Consider the following 21,994-nt stretch of genomic DNA (forward strand, 5'->3'; position numbering starts at 1 on the left):
AACCACGGACCCATGAAGGAATATCATGACGTCGTGACAAGAGATCCACCATGCGTGTTACCCATGCGCTCCTTAACTCCCTCTCTCTGTATATGAGTGTGTTATCAAATTGACTTGTTTGTTGGAACCACAATATTGTGTTTCACGGGAATGGTCTTCATTAAAATTATAACGTAACGACGCTTTCATTCGTGCGAATAACGAAGCAGGTTTGCTGAAAGAAAGTCAGTCTTCAGACTCGTGTCGAATCTTTGTGGTCAAACGACTAACGGCAAGTGGCGAATTGTGCATGCTGATAAATAGTCAGATACAGGCACTGCTGAAAATATTAACGATGTGCTACAAAAAACAAGTTGCATTAAGTACGGGCGTTACTGAATGCTCGAAACAGGCTTTATATTATAGTCCATGGCATCGTCAATAAGCCGCTGAATAAAAAGTACAGCTATCATTGAAGGTACCACCGACAGACATCACCGCTACTGTCCAGCTCAAAGCAATACTCCTGTCGAGTATCGCTGTGAGTTCATTGCCAATCATAAAGTGAGTCATGCGCGCTTCTAGTTTGCACGACGGGGAAAAGTAACGTCAATGTTGACCGAATAATCTCGTTTGACCCCTTGAATTTTGAACTTGTGCTTACCTTTACCCATCTACGCCCAATTTAGCGTGTCCGCCAGTATTTGTGGCAACCCATGGCGTAGAAGAAGAATCAAAAGAATCGGAATCAGGAGCAACACTGACACTTTTGATGTGTGACTACTTTCTAGATTTGTTTCAAGAATTCGAGCCGACTTAACAACTTCGACATCTTCGAAATCTTCCTCCACATCGAAATTAAAATCCGGAGTAGCAGTGCCAGCAACATGCGTTTTTGAAAAGAAAGCCGACAGCTTTTGCGTTCGCCGTGGAAAAGCTTAAGATACAGCAGCTGCGGAATGGAAGGATGTAAAGCTTGTGTAGTAAGCACCAAGCCCCAGCAAGATCGTCACGGTCCCAGTACCATCCAAGAACGCGTCGTACAGTCCATTCGGGTACCTTATCATCGTCAAGTTTGTCCCATACCTTACAGAGAATATTCCTGGTAATAAATCTGTCAGCTTTTGGTTGAATTACCACGTTAATGAGAGCGTCAACATGACTTTCTTTCATGGCCATTAGAAACAATATGTCGGCGAACCCTAACGTACGGGAAAATTGCTCTTGCTCTTTAGCCCGATTTGACTCTAGCTCGTAAAGGCGTCCTCACGTGGGCTTGACAATAGCCATAAAGATATTTAGCATAAAAATACAAAAGACGATATTTCCCGTGTGGATAAATATGGCGCTAAAGATCCCGCCTTGCCGATTTATTAAGCCTGGATGATAAAGTCCAAAGTTGAGCTCGAAGACACGAAAAAATGCCCGTGGGAAGGTCGCCCACTCGGTAAAGTTTAAACCGTACAGCATATGACCAGCAAACGAATAACCCACAATGACTGATGAATAAATTGGAACGAAAGACATTACTTCGGGCGTCGCTCCGTTAACACTCCTCATTAGACGTCGTCCCCCCTTGGTCACTTGAAAATATTTCAGCGCCCGCGCAGTCAGCAATAATACGTTAAAAAGATTGAGGCCCATAAGTATTCGGTCCCAAATCATAAGGGGTAGTGGCTTAATATATTTGTCAAATGTCTCGAGCTCGAGCAATTCAAGGCGTGTAAGTGATTTCTGACGACAATATCGCCAAATAATGATAGTAATGTTCACTGCAATATTCGCCCAGTCTCTGATGTTATTTATTATCCCATACAAGCCATGTACTAAATTCAAGCAAACCGGGTCAGCACACAATGCCAACAGCATGTGAATCGAAATACACACTTACATTTCTCACGTTACCTCGAGCAAGGATGCATACATCCCAGATTTCGAGAAGAGCAAAGAAGACAACGTGACTGACAAAAATAGCTTCCAAAATTGTGCGAACTATGTTCTTCTTGATGGTTCAAGATTCAGCACAAGAACATCTGAAGAAGGAGTGACTCCGCCTGCGAGGTTAAAATTGATTGTCAAATGCACAATCGATAAGATACGAAGGTTGAGATTGGACAGCGCCATAGCTATAGCCACTTCATTGGTTTGACGATCCACCCGCATCAAGTGCTTTCGAAAATTCATAAATGCCAGTACAAGTTATCCGCAAAAAAAAGGCCTGGTATCCGCTGACGTCTAAATCTTCTTTAGTCGAATAAGAAAACATTTCAAGCATTTGGAGTTCCGCGATACTTGCACTGGTTCCATTAGTAACACCAAAGTGATCAAAAGATTCTATTTTAGCTGATTAACATGTTCTGTTTCGAAGCAGAGAAGTATCGCTGTAGCAATTAGTGCCTCTGTTTTCAAGATCACCGAATTTAAGTGAAGAATAAAGAATTTGCCATAAATGAAAGCCTTCAAGAACAACAGTGTGTGACGCAACTGTATACGCTTCGACCCCATCACTTCCCGAATATATCATGCGAAGAAAAGAGTTCGTGAACCAGTCCTAGAAATCATGAGCACTAGAAATGTCCCTACTCAACAGTGAAACTTCCTGCTGATGGAATTAGCAGTTCAGTTTCGACAATATATTGAACCACGGATCCTTAGCGATAGCAAGTATGAAGAAAGTGTCAATGAGTCTAGACGCTCAGTCAAATAACTAATCAACTTACGAGATGTTTCGGTTCAGTCGAATAAATGGCGACGAACATTATGAAAGCCAAAAGCTTCCGCAAAAGCAGCCAGAACTTACGCTTTTCTCTAAGACCTCGCAACAAAAAAGTCTGTGGGATGCTCATCGGTCGAGGCGTTAGCAATGCGGCGCCTGGCGACCCGAAGCTTGGCACCGCCATCATTTTGTCAAATATTGGTCAGCACCAGACCGAACGACGTCTATTCTGGAGAATAACAGTGATACCTATTTTGAAAACCTTTTCAACCCGACGAAGTGAAACCGTGGACATTGATTGCTCACGAATGATTGAAGAAAATCGGAAACCTGGTACTCTAGTCCACGTATCATATCACTTTGAAATACAGATTTGACCTTAATGTTTTGATTAGTTAATGTGGTGGTATCGCGGTACGCTTTAGCACTACAAACGAGAAGCCAGAATTTGCGTTGGAGTCCGGAGCCATGTCGTGGTGTCGAAAATAAAGGTCAAAGCAAACCGTCACTACCTGCAACTTCTCCAAGTAGTTAAGTTTATTCTTTTGGGAATAAACTTTAAGTAATGTAAAGCGAAGAGCACCACCAAAGGCAGATGAGAAAGCTCACTAGTGTCGTTATAACCGATTCCTGTTAATATTCGTAAAAAACCTGCGACAGAACACTTTTACGCGTTAAGAATAAAAGACTTAATGAAAGCTATATTTGAGATTTAAGTACTGGAGTATTCGTTCAGTTGGATTATTTGGCGACCTCATTGACGAAAGTCATCGCATTTGAAATTATTTGATAGATGGTTGTTAACTAGGATCGATGCAAGCAATGAAATAGCATCGTAGTCGAAATTTCTAAAACACATGAGTCTAGCAAAAAAAAGTCTTACTACGGATCGTGGCCCTGTTCATTCTCGCAGCCCATAAAGCGCTCATAAAGCATTGTATACCTTTAAGTTAGCATTAGTTCGAGATTCAAACCGTAACTTCTGCCAAGACTTAGGATATAGACTGCACGCCCTACCACGCTGAGCGTGCAAAGTTAAAGGCTTCCAACCAACTCCGGCGCTACATCAGACCTTGGTCCAAACACTGGCTTAAAGAACAACTTCGGCTGATCACTGACACTAAGCTGCTGTATTTCCACACTACTGAAGCTGACAATGACAAACACTAGTAACCTCCTGCCGCTTGACGAAGCTTTTCCATCCACATGTCGCGCTCTTGGATAGTCTGAGTACGCAATTTGAAGATGCGACCACTATCTGCCGCCGACGAACGTTTTTTGCTGTTCTTTTCAAACAAGCCCCTTTGCAGCTCAAACACGTGTGCCGACTTACCTGGCGTGATGTCAAAGCCTTCGCCTGCATCTCGAGATGGATCAATCTTGCAACTGTGCAAAATGTTAGCAAATTTAGTCTGATTAATTTAACAGAAGTCTACTTGCCCAGTGAGACACAGTTCCTTAATGATTTTTCCACGCTCATAATCGTCCTTTGACTTTGCGTAGATAAGATTGGAGCCAGTAAGTATGAAGTACCGCTGTTTCCAATTCTTCCGCCGGAGGGGGTTCAAAACGTTTCCACCACCGCCCTGCTTGATTAAATAACCTTGCAGCTCAGTCACTTCTTTCTCCTGTGCAGCTTCAATAACTTTTTGTTCAGGAAGTTGAACCTAAAAGAAAATGTCAAGGACAACATAGGACTTTTGCCTGAAGCGATTTTCAAACAAATTAACAAACCGATGCAAACGCAGCCTCTTCCAACAATTCCTTCTGCTTGATGGCCATGCTATGCATCTCGGTCAGATCAACAATAGCGCCAGCAAGTGCATCTTTCCGCAACTGCATCATGTCAGAGCGTATAAACGATAAATCAGACGGAATACTCTTATTCGAGCTGCACCTGTGAGCCAATATGCGCTTACCGCTTGAAGCTTCGCGACATTGACCAATTGTCGCTTAACATCTCCTTGCGCGTCCGAATTCTCCTTCTGAAACATTCTTTGCCTCGTATTGAAATTCTCGGCTTCCTTTTTCTTTTCTTCAATCATTTTTTCAATCGTCTTCGTATCCTGCTGACGAAGCTTGTCGAGACTTATTGAAAAATCTGCAAGTTGCGGTTGGATAGTTTTGTGCATGAACTTGGCAAGCTCCGCGTTCTATTTAGTAATGACAAATATCGTAACATTGACCCTACTTATCCAGGCATACTTAACATTACCTTTGCTGGTCCTAGTCCCTGATCTGCGTACTGCCCTATCAGATCAAAAAGGTATGTTTGATAGTGATGATAAAAGCGCTATGCGAAAAGATGTAGTCATAACCGAATGGCGTTAGCTACATCAACTACGCAAATTATCATAAGTGACAATCACCTTTACTTCAGTCGACTGAAACGAGTATCCTTCCCCACTATTCAGATGCGCAACAACTTTTTCCGTCATACTTCGATGAAGCGTTTTAAGCACTAATTGGCAATGCTCCAACGATATGCGATTATTTTTTTCCTGGACTGTGGCAAATATTGACCGAATCAATAAAAGAAATATTTTCTAGACATCACCATTAGTAAAAAGAAATTATTCAGGACGTTCGTGTCACACGAAACGTATGACTATTACCTGATACACATTGCTGCGTGTGACTGCTTGATAGGGCAGCAAGCGCAAATGTGCCTTAGCTTCTCGTTTTGCACGATTGTGTATTTCAATCATGACGTCGTTTTCATACGGCAGCTAAGGGACACAACAATCAGAAATGAGAAATGACTTGGAATATTATCGTCGAATACGCCTCAACCTCGATCGACGGCTGGTTATTTTGGACAGCTGATGATGCTGGCTGAAATTCCATCAGGTCAGATGTGTCGACAATGCTGCCCAGACTTTCGAACATACGGAGCTTGTAGAGTTTGACACCATTTCCAATCATGCTGTAACAGCAATTGTAAATCAAATTCTTCCATATCGGGCCCTTAAATGTCTGCCAATAAATCATGTAAAAAAATACTCTAGAGCGCAAAAAAAGCAAAGTATACCTTGTAAACATTGTCGCTATGAGCCATCATGGACACTATGATAGATCCCAGCAGCGGGCCGGTCAAAATAACACCATTTGAGTATCGATTCTGGATTGAGTCAGTCAATACTCGCATAAGCTTTTCAAGACGTTTTTTAAACAGTTCTATCCCTATTTGGGGCATAGTAAAGCACTTCTGATCCGAAAATGCCGTTTCGTAAAACTTAGTTGCCTGTGCGTACGGCGAGCCATCAGGGAGCGTAGCCAAGGCATTGCATAAATACGTCTGTTCCATTTCCTGAAGCGACAATTCACTTTTCTGAATTTGCTCCTTTAGCTCACCAGCGGAGACGTTCTGCAAAACCCACAACAGCTTTGGCTTTTGTGGAAAACCTATATTCAAAGAAGCAATGTTAAACGACTTCTTTTTCCATTATTTCTATCGCACCATAAGCAGGTGGTGTGTCGCTTTCCACGTTCGGAGCGAAGAGCGCAAATTGGCTTACAGCATCAGATGTCAGCGGGCCATCAATGTGGTGCACTACCACACTGCTCAATCCCGCGAGAATAGTATACGTCAGCGTGTCCAATTTCTACAGCAGTTTTTGCCACACATTATGTAAGTTCCAGTCTTTCTTGAGTTCTATTCGTTGCACGACCTTGTCTTCACCAAAATCCGGTCGATCCAGCACAACCAAGTACTTGGCGTTGGTATAGTTGGCATGATGAACATAAAGCCATACGCCTCTGCAGTGATATGTCATATGATCAAAGAAGTTATTATACATAGATGTAGTCTCGATAGGATGTTAATTCGCACTCAGTATCAGTCGCTTTTTCGAGCCCCAGAAGACTCTGTATTAGCGCCGTCTTGCCGCAATTCCCACGGCCATGTACGCTCACGACGAGCAAAGGCTCCGGTAACCTTTGCAAGAAATCGAGAGCCTCCTTTTTGATCTGCAAGCCGGCGATGTTGGTCTCATCCACCGTCACAGCAAGTAGCTGTCCGGAAAAAAGCAGCTTCCCCATTATTATTGTTGAGATATTGTAAAAGAACGAAACTATTTACAAAACCATGTGCGGACCGATACAGCCAAAAGACAGAAGCGACCTTTTACCCAAAAATGGAGGCGCTGCAACTACTGGATTGCGCTTATGTGAACGATCGGTACGAGAATTTGCATAAACGGCGACAACGATTAGACCAGATACATCATTTTGTCAACGAAGTCACGGACCGCAGTTCCAACTCCAAGCAATTGGACTATGACCAGGGGAAACAATGGAAAAATGCGCATCCTACAATGGCACTGGACGCCAAACGGTCAACATCATACTTGGAAAAGAAGCTTTTGGTCTTACAAAACATTCTTGACGAGTTATATGCAGAAGAAGAGGCGGATTTGAACATCACTATGCCTTCTTCTAAGGAGACATTCAAGCAACTCGATACAATGGATGCAAACACTCCTATGTCATTTGAAGAACTTCCCGCGCCAACACAGATAATACTTAAAATGTTTTTTCGAACTTGCCAGTCAATGCGTGATACCGCAAACATCGCGAGCAACTGTCGACTCTTAGTGCTAATTGCTACCAAAGTGCCATTTATTTTGAAGACGATTCCCACATGTGTACTCTCGCCCGGACTAAAAGATGAGACTCAATTAAACCAAAAATATGGTGACAATATTTGCAGTGTATTTGACCAACTGATGTGGCTATTTGAAGAGCTTTTGAGGCCGAAAAGATACGCTGAGGCTGCTGAAAACACAAATTTATCAGTCGAGGATCTAGGACATGTAATGGTCGCGTACGTGGCTTTAAGTTTAAAATTTGGACGACTCAGCTACTTACTGAAAGCGATTAAGCTGCTTCTGGAAAATGCGAATGAGCTCACTGAAGCGCGATTAGAACTTCTTCATCCATTATTTAAGGAGCTTACAGATGCTAAAATTGAGCGGCCACTAGCTACTTTCTGTGAAGATGATCGGCCTTGCGGTTATTTGATGACTTTCGGTAAAGGAGATCACGGAAAATTGGGTCATGGACAGTGTGTGCACGTCAGCTGCCAGGACGGAAATTGCACTGAGAACAAAATGGTTCCAACTTTGGTAGCAGCAACTAAGGACGTTCTCTTTAGCCGAGTTAGCTCGTTGTCGACGCACAGTATCGCAATCACTGCAGAAGGAGAAGCGATGACGTGGGGTAATGGCGACAAATATCGCCTGGGTCACGGATCCTCAACAAAAGAATACGCACCACGAACAATCGAATTTTTAAGTCAGAAAGGTAGAATACGGGACGTTTCCTGTGGTCTTGGCCATACCCTGGCTTTGATGAATTCGGGAAATTTATTCGCTTGGGGGAATGGCTCGAATGGGCGCTTGGGGCTTGGTGATACTAATGATCGCTCGAATCCGACGAGGGTCGATATTTCTAATACTTTAAGAGACATCGAGGGAAAAACGAACGTGAGTTCGCCAGTAACGTTCCGACACATTTTCTGTGGTGCATCGCACTCGCTGGGCATTTCGTGGGAAGGACGAGCGTATGCTTGGGGAAAAAATAACCAAGGGCAATGTGGTCATGGTCATACAAAAGACCAATGGACAGTTCATGAGATCGCCAGCTTTCGAAACTGCGAAGGTGGAATAAATAACGAATGTGTTACGTACGCTGCCGGTGGGTGGGAACACACCCTTTTTTGCACAGCTTCCGGTCGTGTATACTCTTGTGGCTGCGGATATAAAGATAGTCGTCGGGCTGGTGTTCCTCCCGTACTTGGGCATAGTGACTGCGATCGCAGACTTTTACCGACTCTAGTGCAGTCGCTCGATGATGCCCAAGAAGAGATTGTAAAAGTTGCTTGTGGATGGGACCATTCCCTTGCTATAGCGGCAAATGGTAAAGTTTATACATGGGGGTCTGGCACAAACGGTAAGCTTGGACACGGTAGCGAAGAAAGCTTTGACGTACCCATGCTAGTGCGTTGTTTGATTGGCAAACATGTCAAAGATGCCAAAGCTGGATGCGAACATACCGTATTTATGACAAACGACCATGAGGTATGGACTTGTGGACAGGGTGATAGTGGTCGACTCGGTCATGGCGATAATCAAATACGAAATGTTCCGACAAAAATTGAGCTTTTCGCTCAATGTGAAGTCAACCCAATAGCGTTAGCTGTCGGTGACAAATACAACTTAGTCTTGGTCCAAAAACACGATTTACACAGTGAGAATAATAATACAAAGAGGGATGTGGTTTCGATTGGTGAGCCATTACGACAAAGCTCAACCGATCATGCGCCAAGCTGTGAAGATAGTGAGTTTTGTCAGGGACGATGCTGGATGGTTGACATCAAGAAAGGCTACGCCTGTCGAAATATAGATCTCGGAGCAACTTGGGTTTTGAATTACGCTGAAAAGCTAAATCGAAATAATATATCGCCAAATACTGCATCCGTCAACAATTATTCCGCCATTAGGTGTGCTTTGCTCATTGCTGGTCATATCGATCGCCTTGCTACATGCTATAGTACGGACGAGCAAGACACCACCAAAAAGCCAAAGCACATAATGACGACAACCCCCGAAGTCGAGAAATCTAATTTAATTCCTTATGCTGTTGACACAAGCTACGAAACACTGGAAATGCTTTTTCATCTTCTTCAGTGGACTTGTCTGTCGGTAACTTCAGAAGGACAGCACACATTTGGTAATAATTGCAAAATGGATGCGCCGTGTCTTACTCTACAAGAGCAAATGAGTTTTGCTCTTTCATGCTTGCGAGTTTTACGGCTGAATCTCAAGAAATTACACGATTTGTTTTTTTTGTCTACTCAGAGAAATGAAGATACTCATTTAATAAGTATGACAGATGTGCTGGGTCGACTGTACGAGCTTCTCAACCATTTATCCAATTTAAAAGGTGAAGATTGTGTCCGTCACTTTGCCAACGGGTCAATTCCTTCGGACGATCCAGAAATTTTATATGCTACGGGGGATGCTATAAGTCACCATGCTGCATGTGCGTTAAAGGTAAGTATTTGTTTGGTAATAACAAATTCTTGTAGACTAAATACCACTTTGAGCAGATTGGGTTTGGTGTCTTCTATCCGACAGCAGCCACTCGAAGGAGACTTTTGTGGAAGATTCTAGACGATTGTGAGAAAGATGCATGCACACCTTCTATGGGAACAATTATCTTGGTGAACCAGCTTTGCACAGTAAGCTATCCTGTATTACGTTGCTTCAAATTGCCGAACTAACTTGCTGTAACCTGTGCTTCAGGATACAAACATGGTAGACTTCTTCCGGTATTTATCAGCCCCTGATCCGAAAAGCCTGTGTAATGAGCAACTAAGTCATGTCTCCAGTGAAAGGGCAAAGAAATTGGATATTAATGCCGTTAAATCTGTCATGGTCGTATTGTTAAGGCGGTGTAGTGTAGAAGCGGTAAAACAACTCGACAACATAACACGAACGGAGTTTTTGAAGGAATCAGACTGCTTTTCAAGATTACTTCATGTGCTGCAGACGCATTATTTTAGCTTTGCTTACCGATCAGCGATGCAGACTAAGGAAAAACACACATCAAGTGAACCAGGAAAGCTTCAAAGCATGGATAGCGAACAAGTGATGCCCTCTCTTCTTGACTATGTGGATGCCCTAATGGCAGAATCAATGACAGTGTTAAAGCATCTTCACAAGGTTACTCGTCAACATGAAGATGCGATCACATGGCGATTGAATGGGAGTTTTTTTCACACATTGTTGCCTAGCGCTGTTGAAAGTTTGTCGATACTGCTTTCGGAGCAAAAATACCATGCAAAAACTGATGTATCACAACCTTCTATTAATTTGAAGCTAGTCGAGCGCATTCTTCCGAATCTTTGCGCGATATTGAAACTTGTGGATGAAATAAGCTGGAAAAGTTTTGATAGAGGTGATGATAGTGATCGAACGCACATTGAAAACGCTGCACCTTCGAAGCAGTTCATATTTATGGCTCAAAAACGCAACTGGTTCGTTGATCTTGGAGATGCATGCGCACTTTTGTGTGGAAAATTAAGCTGCGAGCTTTTCTATCAGTGGAAAATCAGTGACATTGAGTCAGACGATCGTCATCAACATGACGACTACTTATCGCTTGTCATATCGGAAGGTCGAATATCACAGTTATACCAAAAAGGATTGCCCGCTACAAAGAAACATTTCTCTAGCTCAATTAGCAGTATATTGGAAGGGGAGCGGTTGGGCGGTTTCGAGGAGGAAGATGAACGTCCTACTAGTGAGGAAGGCTCTGATAGCACCGGTTCGTCATTTTCATCCGCTTATGACGATCAGCAATTTTTGCTTCGATTGTGCGATACATCTGTGTCGCTCTACAGTAAATCATTTTGGCCGTGGGCAGCAGGGATGCTTTCGCTTGATGGAGACTTTACCAATGAAGCACATCAAATTTATACGCTTGTTGTCAGCGTGTTGGCATGGCACTTAGAATTGAGCTCAGAGTTGCGTTCGATTTACAAGCTTTATGATCTTGAAGCCAGAAATGGGTCAATTAGCGGCGCTATGACGCCAAAAAGTAGAATTTGGGACTTACTATCAGTACTTCTTCGAGTTACAAAATGGAGATCGTGGGATTTTAACTTTGTCGGCATGGAGGCAGTTACTAACGCCGTTAGTGCATCACATTTTTTGATAAATTTACAGCCCAACTCAATATTCGTACCTCTAATATTTCAGTGTGGAGAACTCGAGAGCGATGACTTATCATGGAATAAAAGCGACGATACTTTCTTGAATCTGCTTAAGTTTCTGACAAGCTCACATGAAATGAGCATCATTCAACACTCACTGGAGGCGAAGGATAATGATGAAGCTCTCCTTCGAGCTGGGGTATGTTTACTGCATGACCTCCTTAGGAAGCTGGCCACCTCTTCCGTAAAAAGCTATCTGCTTGATGAATTTGTTGCTGACATATGTGGAAGCAATCGAATGAAAACTGGTTTAGGGAATCCACAATTAAGGATAAGTTTGACTCGAGGAAAAGGCAAGGATATCGATAAAGCTATTGAGAGCTTTTTTGTGCAACTTGCTCGCATAATTTCTAGTGATGACGCGTCTATTGACTTAAAGAAAAAAGCTTTGTTGATTTGGACAGTACCTATGAAAGATACAAAATGCGACGTTGAAAGCGCGATAGCATTAATAGCAAAGTCTGGAATCATGATCACTCTAACTGACAAACTGCGAAATGAGTCAAACTTGCCGGGAACACGTCGTGACGTTAATGCAGTCATTGAATGTGCAATGAATGACCATCAAAATGATGACTGGAAAAGAACCTTCCAAGTCGAGTCCAAGCTTACAACAAAGTTAATGCCGATTTGCGGTATGCTTTTTCATCAAACGCCTATGCAGATACTAAATTCGTTAACCTGGGAAGCCTTTTATGCCATTGCGCTGCAATTAAGCAAATCGCAGCCATTCGCTAAGCTTCAACCCAACTTATTCTTGCAATCAGCTAAAGCTAGCTTGCATAACAAAGAACTATTAACTCCGCTGAACACATTGATGTCTCCGCGTAGACGCTTAACGCTTCCAGAAAAGGTAGTCGTATCTAGCACTGATGACATCATTGCGCAAATGATGGATGGTCTGTATTCGATGCTAGAGTCTACTAAATTGCATATGGATAATTTGTGCATCTTTACAAATGAGTACGAAACAATGACGACGGAGGTGGGGGTGATTAGTGCAATGTCAGAGCCCTGTGCTCGGCAAAAGCTTGATCGCTCGTTATTTAATCTCCTTGGGTGCCCGCTGCAAATTTCACAGTCAAGCTCGAGCAAAATTTGTATGCAAAGAGTCATTGATGGGAAGACTTCTGAAAATATAGCTCATAAAAGTATCACCGTGTCATTTTGGGTGCATGTTGAAGTCACCGGAGTGCTAGAATCCCGAGAGATTCCTAGTGCAAATAGCACTTTGCTTTTGTCGCGCGAGTCCTCATTGCGGCTACTTACGTTTTGTACGAGCGATTTGGCGGATCCTGATACGGATAGATCTATACTTGTGTTGATTCGGCAGACTAATCATGAGCACGTGTCAATGGTACTTTCAATGAGATGTGATGGAGATACAAAAGATGACTGGCTTTCAATTTCTATCGATGAGCCAATTCCACGTGAAAAGTGGAGTCAAATTGTTTTGATCTTCGACAAAGAGAGCACAGATCATCTTCAGGTCTTCGTCGGTGCTAAACGCTCTACTCTCAATAATGGAGTCGCAGAAGATCACGACTATTTTATCTTCTGCTTAAACGTTCTTCATAAAGCAGAATTATGGGCCCAAATAATCGCAGGTGGCAACATAGGCAAAAATGAGTTTAGATACGGAGTTGATCCTGCCACGTTGTTCCGACAATCACAATTACCGAAAAGGTCGTCGCACGAACTCACTGCTATTTTGGACGACATTTTTATATCTTTTGAGACTTTTTCGGAGGAACGAATAATACGAATGCAACACAATGGTACCTTTCTCTTTCATTTAAAACGGCAGCAAGAAACACAAAGTTACTGCGCCGCGGTGTTGAGTTTATTGTGCAAGCTCAGTTGCACCAGCCCATCTTCACCCGAGGATACTTCTGCCCGGCAACCGTCCTCTGATCAATGGATTACTCTTTTAATTGATATGTTGGTGGGTTCGTGTAGCAAGCACGAGCTCCTACAGCTCTATCTTTGCCAGCTTCTTGAAAATATACTACCGCGAACTCCTCCCCGTCCAGAATTTAATCTTCGAACGCTAAGCCAGAGACTTCTCGAGATGTGTCAATTTAAAAGCTGGATTTTTGACGGGCTCTTTATAACATCAAATGAGCAAGAATTTCAGACAATGACATTACCACTTCGAAAGCAAAATGAGACACTATACCGAGCAATGCGCCAACGCGGCATGCTAACTTGTAGAGAAGATATTCTGTTTAGAAATGACACACCATTTTTCGAAACAGCGTTCAGTGCGCTAGCTCCAAAACCAAAGATTTCATTACTTTATGCTGCTGCCATTCACCTCTTTCAAAATTTATTCTACTCACCTATGTATGAGAAAATCTGTGACGAATACTTGAAAGAAAATTCCATTTCCTTCCAAAACAGTGGTGGAATTTACTCCGTTGAATCAAAAAACGATGGTATTCTCAGTTTTTCCACAGTGTCTGCTTTGACAATCATCAGCGCTGGGTATTCGGAGGACGTTGTAAATAATTATCGTGCGTGTGTACAGAATACCGCAATTCTGCCCCCCGTAACTCAAGCTTACGCATCCCGTTTCGACTCTGTGCTTCACTTTGATAAATGCAGGAGCGAACAGCTCCAAAATGTCCAAGTTATTATTGATGTGATACTTAGCGAAGACACACGAGATCGATTGCACCTTCCAGCCAGAAACGATCTTTCACTTAAATGTCACACTGAATTAAACACTATTGATCACCGTGTTGGTGCTGTAATCCATCATCGGGCTCGTGCATTTCGTGTTCTGATGACTGCTCTTATTCGTGAGAAGAACACAGCTACAGCGACCACACTTTGGCACGATTTCTTACTTGCCAACGTATTAGGAAGTGATCGTCTTCTTCAAGTTGCATCTATGAATTTAAAGGAGCATGTGATATCAAATTTAGGTCCTGACGCAAAACTCGCTGTCAGACTTCGACGAATGCGTTTGTTGTTAGAAAATGTGCTTTTTAAAAGAAGTCAAGGTCAAAGTGCTCTTTCGGTCCCATCACTCGGTGACTTGGAAAAGTTACAATGGCGTCTTCGAGAGGAATCGAATATTCAAGCTGCTTTAAATGCGCGTCTACCATGGTGGCAGCGAAATTGCAAGGACGATGAAAAACTTAGACTTGAGGTCGTTGCAGGTCAAGTTGAAATTATTGATCTCAAAATCAAAGCTTTTAAGCACTTTCCCACAGTGAAATTAAATCAAGTTAATATTTGTGCGAACAGCGGCTTATGGTACTTTGAAGTTGCTGTCTTCACGAACGGGCTGATGCAGATAGGATATGTGACCGAAGATTTCTCTGCTGACCATCTTCATGGACAAGGTGTAGGCGATTCTACAAATAGCTGGGCATTTGATGGATTTCGGTGCAAGAAATGGAATGTGCATTCTCACGATTATGGCAAAAATTGGAAGGCGAACGATGTGGTCGGAGTCTTGTTAGATACAGGACGAATGGAATTGAGTTACTTTCTCAATGGTGAGTTTTTGGAAGTCGCCTTTTCCAACATCCCAATCACTTGCACCTCACGACTATTTCCTGCGGCCTCTTTAAGCGCTCATCAATCGATCGAGTTTAATTTTGGCTCACTACAAAGTGCGACTTCATCTGAAAAGAAAACTCAGGTTGAGGCCTTTCATGGCTTCAAGCACATACCAGTCCTTAATAACGACGATCAGACACGTTTCAAACCAGTTTGTATGGCACATAATAGACACAGAGTTGATAATTGCAAAAATTTTGAGTGTCTAAAGGGTGATGCAAATGGCTCGTCAACGGTTTGGAATAATTACTACAGCGGCGAAAGGGATACTGACGAATGTGACATCACACTGGATAACCTTGATGGAACTAGAAGAGAGCTACATTTGATCGATATGAATCGTATTGACGACATTAGTTGGCAGCGACGTCGAGACTTTACAGGTCTTGGATCTTCTGATGAATGGGCAAACCGATGCGTTGTCGAAGCACACCTGCCCGATAGTGAGAATCGTGCTGCTGCGTGGATTTTGGAACAAATGGAAAAAGAGAATGGTCGGACCGTAAGGTCTGAATTTACCACCGATGATTTAATAGTCGATGCGAAGATTGTGGGAGATCTGAAATTTGTAGAGAGGTTGGTTGGTATGGAGAATCCGCTCAGTCTTGTACACCCAAGCAAAGGTCTGACTGGTTTCAAATACTATACAATTGATGACGAGTTCGCTTCGGCAGCAACTAACCTACCCATCGAATCAAATTTGAATTACCAGCAATGCGATGAAACAGCCAGCGATGCCTTTCAGACATATATTTACAAGCAGCAATTAAGCTGCCTGCATGCCTTACACAATTTAGAGACAGTAACACACACAAGAGAAGTCGACGACTTCCTTCCACTTAGTGTTGTGATCGATTCAGCGTTGTTTGTTGCATATGCTCGACAAGCCTTTACTTTACTATTACTGTCAGCTCTAATGGAAAAGTGCCGATCAGCAGCTTATAAATTAATGCAACAGCTGATCTCACGTGAAGATTCTGGTGCTCGTCTTTGCCGTTTTCTAAGAATTATAGTTGGTCTCGATACACTGGATGTAGGTGTTGAGCTGGATAATGGTTTCAAAAGCGTTCGATCAGAGCAACCTGTACAGCTTCAAACTGCCATTGTGGCTCTTCTAAATCATGAACTGTGGACTTTGTCAGGAACTCACAATCAGACAGGTAATGCATCTAATCGTTCTCCACTTTTGCGACTTCTTTGCCGAGAAATTCTGAACCAATGTGATCACGTTTTAAGCTCAGTACATAGCGGAAAAAACGGGACCGGAATCGGGGTTACTCAATCAGACGCTTTGTGGTTTGCCTGGGTATCTGATGTGGTGATTGGATTTGCGGAGGATGTTGACTTAATGACGGATTCTTTGCCTGGAGGGAATGTAGCGCCTCAATCTATAGACAATGTTGTACCTCTATTATTCTGTCAAGCCTTTGTCGACAAACTTGTGGCTATCGCCTCTAACCAGTTGACTTTAATGAAGGCGTGGAAATACGTTGCGTTTCGCTTAATAACAAGAATTTCGTTTTCGGTCAGGAAATTTGATCCTTCATTAACATTTCTTTCATCCGACCAGTTGGTAGATCTTCTGAAATTATTTACGCTGCGAAAGCGTCGTGAAATGCGCAGCAGGGTGTTTTGCTCGGATATTACGAGTGCGCTGTTTGCTCTACTGGTGCACCTATCTACTTTGATGCCGGTTCAAGATCGGCGTCCACAACTTGAAGATCGATTTTCAGGCATTTATGTGAACAAATACTCGTCAACAGAGGTGACAATATCATGGAATTCAGATTTTTCGTCAAATCTGGCCACAATAATAAATGACGCACTAATCCCTGATGATGAATCTAAAGATCCCTATGTATTTCGATTATTTCGAGGCTCGGAGTGTATTGAAACTGAAGACTCTATTATTCTGTCGAGAGAAATTTTATCTAGTGGAAATGTTGCGATCCAGAATTTGCTGCCGGATACGCAGTACTATATTCGAATTGATCTTGCTCGAGCTGCAACTGGCTGTCGTGACCTTAACGATCAGCCTAATAATGATACTGGTGTGCTGCAAAGAGCAGATATAATGGTGAAAACACCACCGGAACCGATGTTTGAGCTCGATCAAACGACTTCGGGGAAAAATTTGCTGTTCATCAATCGAAATTTAACAGCAATCAACACATGCAGCAAGAAGTGGCATTCTGTGCGTGCTTCTATTGGATTTGAGAGAGGCACCCATTCGTGGCAAGTGCGACTGGATAAATGCGTCTCGAAAAATATATTTGTCGGAGTTTGTACCATGGACGCTAGCATGGAGAATTATGTTGGTAGTGACGCGTATGGCTATGGCTTCCTTGCAAACAAGGCAATTTGGCACAACAAGGCCAAATTGCAATCGTACGGTGACATTTTCAAGCAAGGAGATATCATACAAGTCACGCTGAATTGCGATGCTAACACGCTCGCTTTTAAACGCAATGATCAGTGTCTTGGAATTGCGGTCTCAAATATGCGTAGAGGAACAAATGGATCAGATAGTAATGGCAATTGCAAATGGTATCCAGCAATTTCAATGTATAACAAAGATGATAAGGTCACACTGATCCCACCACCAGTCACATCGGTGCTCAACGTGAGTAACGATCTTTCTCAGAATTTGTCAACGCTCGAGTTGGTTGAAAAAATGCGTGACGTGTTGGCATATTTATCTCACGTTAATTCAAATTCATCTTCTTTGTCTATAAAACTTTTTGAAAAAGCCTTTGAAGAGTTTGACAGTTGGAGACGGGACAAAATTCTTTACCGTGAGATTTTGCTTGGACAGGTAATCGCAATCGATAAGAGCAAGTCCGCTACATTTAAATACGGACTAGCGTCTGGCGACACGGTGTTAACATCAAAGGGACAGTATACCGTTCTTGGAGAGTATCGTCATGAATTGTGGTACGAAATGGAAACCGAAGCAAACGCATTTCAATTTGGCGTCGTGTCTTGTCCTCAGCTTGCTTCCTGGAGCTTAAGTGCCTGTCGCAATATGTTAGATTCACCAGATATTTTTTCTATTCACCGCAAAATTGAGCACAAGATTGATTTATGTGACACAAACTCTGTCTCTAATGAGAACGATGTACCTGCAGGAGTAAGCGGTTCGCAATATGCAGTTTCTTTACAGTACTTCATTGACGCCCAAATCCAGTGGGACAAGAATAAGTTAAATGCTACAGAGGCTGACTCAAAATTGATCGCTGATCTTGACGCAATCAAGAATTCCAAAGGTACACTCTCGCTGTCATTTCATGATATCGCAACGTCTCACGCTATGAAGAAAAAGTATGGGAATTCAGAAGACTACCTGTTTATTCAGACAATCGCTCGCACTGGATTACTGTTGTACGTGAATCGATGCCTGTATAACATTGTACGCCTCGCAATTCCGAAAAACATATTTGCTACTTCGCTAGGGGTGTCCGAGACTTCGAAGACCACTGTGAACCGACCCAGTTCGGTTGCAAACGCCAACACATCAAACATAACCGAGTATCAGCAAGTATCACCTGTCGCAGCTCTGATGAACTCGCCACATTGGACATTAGACGATCCATCATCTTTCACTCGAAATTTTCATCAGGCAACAATCCTTCTCTTCTCATCCCAGAAAGACAACCTTATAAATGAAGAGCTACTCAGAACCGAAACTGTGAGTCAAGTGCAGGAAGGTAGTGCAGCCGCAGATTCCGGTAAGATTTTAAACATCCCAATCATCACGATTAAGAACCCCACCTCCGAAACGCTGCCCTTTTGGGAGTGTAACTCTGTGCTGCTAATGAAAAAACACCACACAAGTCTGCACTTGTCCACTAAATCATCAGTCTTCTTGCAATTGACAAAGCAACTGGCCGCACAAGATGCTTGGCAGTGGAGACGCACATCGTCGTTGTCATTCGAAGCAATCCCAATATTTTATGCGTTCCAGGTTCATGTAACGCAACATTCGAACGGGCCTTGCGCAGAAAATGGGCAGCATGATGATTCTAAAATAAATGATCTGAAGGAGCAAAATGAAAACGACGGCGAACAGCATCGGCTCCCCTCAAAGCAGACTGTCGACTATTTGAAATTGCTTGAAACTGCTGTTCGAGAGATCCAATCGCCCCGATTCCCACTTTTTGGCCCTGTACCGGGCTCAATGTCGCTTCGACTTGATGTTAATATTGACTTATTTTCCCCGTATGCGCTGGCGAAGAATAAAATTGAACGCTCACAATTATTACTTTGGTATTTCTGCTTCGGCCAAATTCTCGGAATTGCATGGAGAAGCAAAGTTCACTTACCATTACAGTTTCTCTCCACTACTTTTTGGGTTGAGCTTGTGACCCCTGTCGATTCTCCTACGTGTTCACCTTCTCAGATTCAAAGTGTGTCGATGCGTGCTATCCGCGATGGCCTATATTCCATTATTCCAAGTCAATGCATTGCGCTCTTAAGCGGAGACAATTCTAGTCTGAGATACTATCTTTCAGACTTGGATGTAAATTACTGCATTCAATTGGAGCGCCACACTACTTATTGTGTACCTCGTCAAAGCCATCACAACTTATTTTGGAAAGTTGTTAAAGCCTTCACGTCAGTAGAGCGCCGCATGCTGAAGCAGTTTTTGAATCTAGAGCGACAAAGAGACGCCCAGCAAACCAACCAAACCTCAGACTCAGACCGTTTCTCCACCTTTGTACTTGAAATTGCAGACGCTTTGGCCGACGGTCAGAATGATCCGGACTCGTGCTATCCTGTTGTTGTATCAATTCATCCGCAATCGACTCGTTTGCATCTACCAGCGTACTCCTCCGCACAAATATTGCACCACAAATTATTACTTGCTATGACTAGCACCGCGATCATGTAGCGCTACTGTAACATTCGTTATTCTCTTTGACCAAATGTGTGTAGCACCACATGCATGGTATGAGAACCAAGTTCCATGATTTAAACATTTGATTGCACTGAGCACAAAGCGTCAGTCTCCTTCTTTGTTCGCATACGCGCGTCAAGCGCCGCTCGACTGTTCATCGAATCTTCGTCACCAATAGTCAACGCGCGAGAACGTTTATTCGGAACACTAAGTACCCAGCCATGTCGACTGTCCTCGAAAACCAACATCAAAGCAAGAAATAGCACAGAAATTGCCAAACACAGCAACATTCGCATAACACTACAATAATCGCCCGTCTCATCGCGTAAGTATCCTACGATGAGGTTCCCGAACGTAGCACCAATCGCGTCGGTAATCTCTACGATACCAAACGCCGTACCAAAATTTTTACGACTAACTGAAGAGGGGATGGCAGCCATCAGCACCATGGGTGTGAATGACAAACAGATGGAAATGAGGCACATTGAAACGATTGGCGTTGTTTCCGTAAAAATCATCATAATGTAGGCCAAAACTGACAAAATAGCAGCTATGATTATAAGCACGATCCGTCCACCAAAATGATCGATAGCCAGACCAATGCATGGTGCAAAAACCACAAAAAGGTGCGAAAGGCTGCTCACTATGCCAGCTTTGACGATTGAATAGTGATATCGCTGGTACAGAAAGCTAGCACTGACATTTTGAAACAAATGAAACACATTAATAAAATTCACATGAAGCAGTGCAATGACCCAAAACATGCGCGAAAAGTTCTGCACGTTCTCATATGACATCTGCTTCGTCTGAGTGATCACCTTGGGACAACGACGCTTTTGACGTTTTTTATCGACATAATCCGTGAGCCAATGTAGATTCGGATCCAAGGCTTCCTCGCTAATAACGCGGCATTTAACAATGCACTTGAGCTTTTGTGTATAATGACAGACTAGAACACCAACAAAAGTCGATGCCACACAAACAGCCACTCCGCACCATAGCGCTTGCACGTACCCACCAAAATATAGCGCAATGGGTGCCACTGTGGCTTTTGCAAGCATCTTTGAGATGTTGGTAATGGCTACACTGACACCCATAGCAAACGTGAGCTCAGTATTTCGGAACCAAGAGGCGATAAAAACCCTCGCTCCGACAACGACGCTACCTGCACCCACACCAAAGAAAACGCGGCCAAAGAGCGCAAGCCAATAAAGTCGAAGCTGCATGCCAAGCGCAAAGATGGCCTGCCCGACGCAGATCCAAGCCAAAAAGAAACGGATGCTGTGGTAGCCACTCTTGTCCATAAGGCGACCTCCTACCAGTGGTAAAAACATACTAGGCACCGACACGGCCGATAGCAGTGCACCATACATGGTGTTAGAGATTGGAAATTCCTTGTCATCCAGCATAAGCTGCTCCAAAGAAGACATGCCATTTTTAACAAAGTGTTCACCAAACGGAATGCAGCTCATAAGGATAAGAAGGTAGAATCGATGAGGCGACGAAGTGGTGCGCCAGAACTGCCACGAAGGTGCACGGCACAGCGGAGAGCGCGCGTGATAAAGCTCACTTCTGTCGTCATGCTCTGACGTACCAAATGGGTCGGAAACTAGTCGTGTGTGCTCTGTCGGCTCGACGAATCGCTTTGGCTGCTGTGCCATGGCTCAACTGGCAAAAGTGTAGACGATTGATAACCGATTGTGTTATCGATTTGCTGGCACCACACACCTGAACCCACTTTAACCGATTTTGACGGGAAACATCATATTGCAGGCCCTTACACATAAGTAATTGAGAATATAGGCTAACCATAGGTGCATCAAACTTCAGAGCCATATGGCACGTGCATTGCTCCAATCAGAATCTTGAAGACGGTTTTCTGTTCCGCCCTAGTCATACATAAATTCTGACAGGTAATCATGTACAAAGTTTGTGATGTTGTGTTTAAGAAGTAATGACTTCACAAAACTTCTAAAAGTCTAAATTGTCCTTTTTCTAAATCATTTTCTTGTACCATATAACTATCAAAAATTAAAGGTTCATCTGAAAA

At 43.1% G+C, this 21,994-nt stretch overlaps 5 protein-coding genes across 5 annotated transcripts; 2 read left to right on the forward strand and 3 right to left on the reverse strand.

Annotated features, from left to right (window-relative positions):
• Positions 1-315: 315 nt before the first annotated feature.
• Positions 316-2,819, reverse strand: PHALS_15410 (uncharacterized protein). The gene has a single exon (XM_036407617.1). It carries the CDS (start codon positions 2,161-2,163, stop codon positions 1,972-1,974), a length of 192 nt encoding a protein of 63 aa, XP_036263304.1. The 5' UTR covers positions 2,164-2,819; the 3' UTR covers positions 316-1,971.
• On the forward strand, positions 2,818-3,230 carry PHALS_01009 (uncharacterized protein; the record flags this gene model as incomplete). The annotated part of the gene is made up of 2 exons (XM_024730788.1): positions 2,818-3,028; positions 3,091-3,230. 2 exons carry the CDS (start codon positions 2,818-2,820, stop codon positions 3,228-3,230), a joined length of 351 nt encoding a protein of 116 aa, XP_024581031.1.
• A 631-nt stretch (positions 3,231-3,861) lies between these two features.
• Positions 3,862-6,736, reverse strand: PHALS_01010 (interferon-induced guanylate-binding protein 1-like; the record flags this gene model as incomplete). The annotated part of the gene is made up of 12 exons (XM_024730789.1): positions 3,862-4,081; positions 4,136-4,362; positions 4,430-4,531; positions 4,615-4,848; positions 4,911-4,988; positions 5,065-5,241; positions 5,311-5,424; positions 5,489-5,671; positions 5,727-6,100; positions 6,156-6,300; positions 6,367-6,454; positions 6,528-6,736. 12 exons carry the CDS (start codon positions 6,734-6,736, stop codon positions 3,862-3,864), a joined length of 2,151 nt encoding a protein of 716 aa, XP_024581032.1.
• A 95-nt stretch (positions 6,737-6,831) lies between these two features.
• On the forward strand, positions 6,832-19,938 carry PHALS_01011 (FOG: RCC1 domain; the record flags this gene model as incomplete). Its single annotated transcript, XM_024730790.1, has 3 exons — positions 6,832-9,750; positions 9,807-9,938; positions 10,003-19,938. The coding sequence occupies 3 exons, from the start codon at positions 6,832-6,834 to the stop codon at positions 19,936-19,938; spliced, it is 12,987 nt and encodes a 4,328-aa protein (XP_024581033.1).
• Positions 19,939-20,018: 80 nt separating this feature from the next.
• On the reverse strand, positions 20,019-21,605 carry PHALS_01012 (major facilitator superfamily; the record flags this gene model as incomplete). Its single annotated transcript, XM_024730792.1, has 1 exon — positions 20,019-21,605. One exon carries the CDS (start codon positions 21,603-21,605, stop codon positions 20,019-20,021), a length of 1,587 nt encoding a protein of 528 aa, XP_024581034.1.
• Between the last annotated feature and the right edge of the window lie 389 nt (positions 21,606-21,994).

This window comes from Plasmopara halstedii (assembly GCF_900000015.1).
Source record: "Plasmopara halstedii genome assembly, contig: Scaffold_1286, whole genome shotgun sequence".
Lineage (NCBI taxonomy): Eukaryota > Oomycota > Peronosporomycetes > Peronosporales > Peronosporaceae > Plasmopara > Plasmopara halstedii.

What these genes read in the sequence shown, in the direction of transcription:
- PHALS_15410 (XM_036407617.1), bottom strand. Translation starts at nt 2,163, where the DNA reads ATGAATTTTCGAAAGCACTTGATGCGGGTGGATCGTCAAACCAATGAA.